Below are 2,021 nucleotides of genomic sequence, written 5' to 3' on the forward strand. Positions count from 1 at the left end.
TTTTTTTTTTTTCTCTAGTGTCTTGTGCTTTAAGTGAGCAGTTACATACCGGAGGGTTTTCCTAGTAGCCAAGCTTTCTTTGAACCCTTCCTGAGCTAGATTTTAGAGTTGTCAGTCGAGGGAAGGCATTAAATTCTGGAAGTAGTAAGAAGANAGCATTTGCTGCTTCAGTGAACATTTGCCATGAAGCCTCTTGGTGTTGATGATNATGGGTCAGATAGGATCAAAGTAGAACGGGCCAAATGGTTTCAAAACAGCTGACCTGCTGTCAGGTCTGAAGCATCACTGGGCATGTCTAATCAGCCTGCTGTTTCCAGTCAGGTGGGAACGATGCTTCAGACAGCTCTGACAACAAGGAAAAGGTCTGGGACAACTGGAGGCTGCTGACAATGGCAGGGATCTTTGACTGCTGGGCACCGCCAGAGGGAGAGTGCCTGTATTCCTACAGCATCATCACTGTGGAATCCTGCAGAGGATTGAGTGACATCCACAGCAGGCAAGTCACTGTTTTTTCCTGGGGAGTTTACTCTGATTTTAGAGAGTAGGGAACTGACTTATGCAAATTATAACGTTTTCCCAAAGCTTGATGTACATTCCCCNAAANGTTACCAACATGCTTGCAAAATTATACAGTGAAATCCTTATGAAATAATTTTGATTTCTGAGATTTTAAAAATATTTTTAGGGACTGGTAGTGTAGCTCCTGGTGNAATATGTCCATAGCATGACCATGGACTTACTAGGCCAGTGATGTATCACTGAGATTTACCCCTAACTCATTGGCTCAGTGGATAAAGAGCTCTTGCTGCTCTTGCAAAGGATCAGGTTTAATTTCCAGGCAGCTCACAACTGTCTGTGTTTGTATTTACTGGCAATCCATTTCCTTTGGCCTCTCCCGACACCTGCAACCATGTGGACATACCCACATGCAGACACACACANGTACACATAACTACAAATAAGAAAAATAACTCTTGGGCTGGTAAGATGGCTCAGTGGGTAAGAACACCTGACTGCTCTTCCNAAGGTCCAGAGTTCAAATCCCAGCAACCACATGGTGGCTCACAACCATCTGTAACGAGATCTGACTCCTTCTGGAGTGTCTGAAGACAGCTACAGTGTACTTACATATAATCAATAAATAAATCTAAAAAAAAAAAAAGAAAAATAACTCTTAAAAAATAAAGTACATTGATTTATTGAAATCAAAGCTTTTACCCTTTACTATAAATGTTCATATATTTGTCTCCTAAAATCAGCTGTACAACCAGTAAATTGTGAGTCTGGGCTGTAAAACTGGAAAATAGTTTGCTTCCTATTGCCATGACCAAATGAAGCTCCAGGCGGAGAGGGTGTATTTAATATTTATCTTAACCTTAGTCCATCAAGAAGGTAAGTCAGGGCAGGAACTCAAGCAGAGGCCATGGAGACATGCTCCGTACTGGTGTGCTCAGTTACCTTTTCCCCATCAACCAAGAATCAAGAAAATGCCCACAGCTATGCCTACAGTCCAGTCTGACACAGTTTTCTCAAGTTTGCCTTTCATCTTCCCCAGTGGCTTTAGCTTGTGTCAACTTGACAAAAAACTAACTAACCAGTACAGGGGAAATAAGGTTGAGAAGACAACACTGTCTGCCAGGTGTGGTGGCACAGGCCTATAATATAACCTAGCACTGGGAGGCAAAGGCAGGAAACCTCGCACAAGTTTAAAACCAGCTAGTACTGCATAGGAAGATACTGTCTGTCAGTGAACCATTAAAGAATAATAGTATCTGGTGCTGCGGGGAAATGGAACATTTTATCAAATGAATAGTCACCTTCATTTATCTCTTGTGTGACTGCTAGAATCCCTTGANTGCTATATTCACCTGCATTTGTGGCTTTTTCAAAGCAAAATGTTTTGGGATATGTAGCTGTATTTGAAACCACCAAACCAATTGATACTAGCAGCAAAAGGAGCAGATTTTGTGGTATTGAAGTTTGTTACATTAAATAAATAAATTGTGCTTTCTCTGTGAGAA

The 2,021-nt window shown here is 41.4% G+C and overlaps 1 protein-coding gene across 1 annotated transcript in view; it reads left to right on the plus strand.

Moving 5' to 3' along the window:
- The window catches only part of Hmces (5-hydroxymethylcytosine binding, ES cell specific), a 23,764-nt gene that overhangs the window by 12,404 nt on the left and 9,339 nt on the right, over positions 1-2,021 (plus strand). Inside the window, exon 3 of the mRNA XM_029478166.1 lies at positions 318-496. Within this exon, the coding sequence (XP_029334026.1) occupies positions 318-496 (179 nt within the window). The remainder of the gene's footprint in view (positions 1-317; positions 497-2,021) is intronic.

Source organism: Mus caroli, chromosome 6, assembly GCF_900094665.2.
Source record: "Mus caroli chromosome 6, CAROLI_EIJ_v1.1, whole genome shotgun sequence".
Classification (NCBI taxonomy): domain Eukaryota; kingdom Metazoa; phylum Chordata; class Mammalia; order Rodentia; family Muridae; genus Mus; species Mus caroli.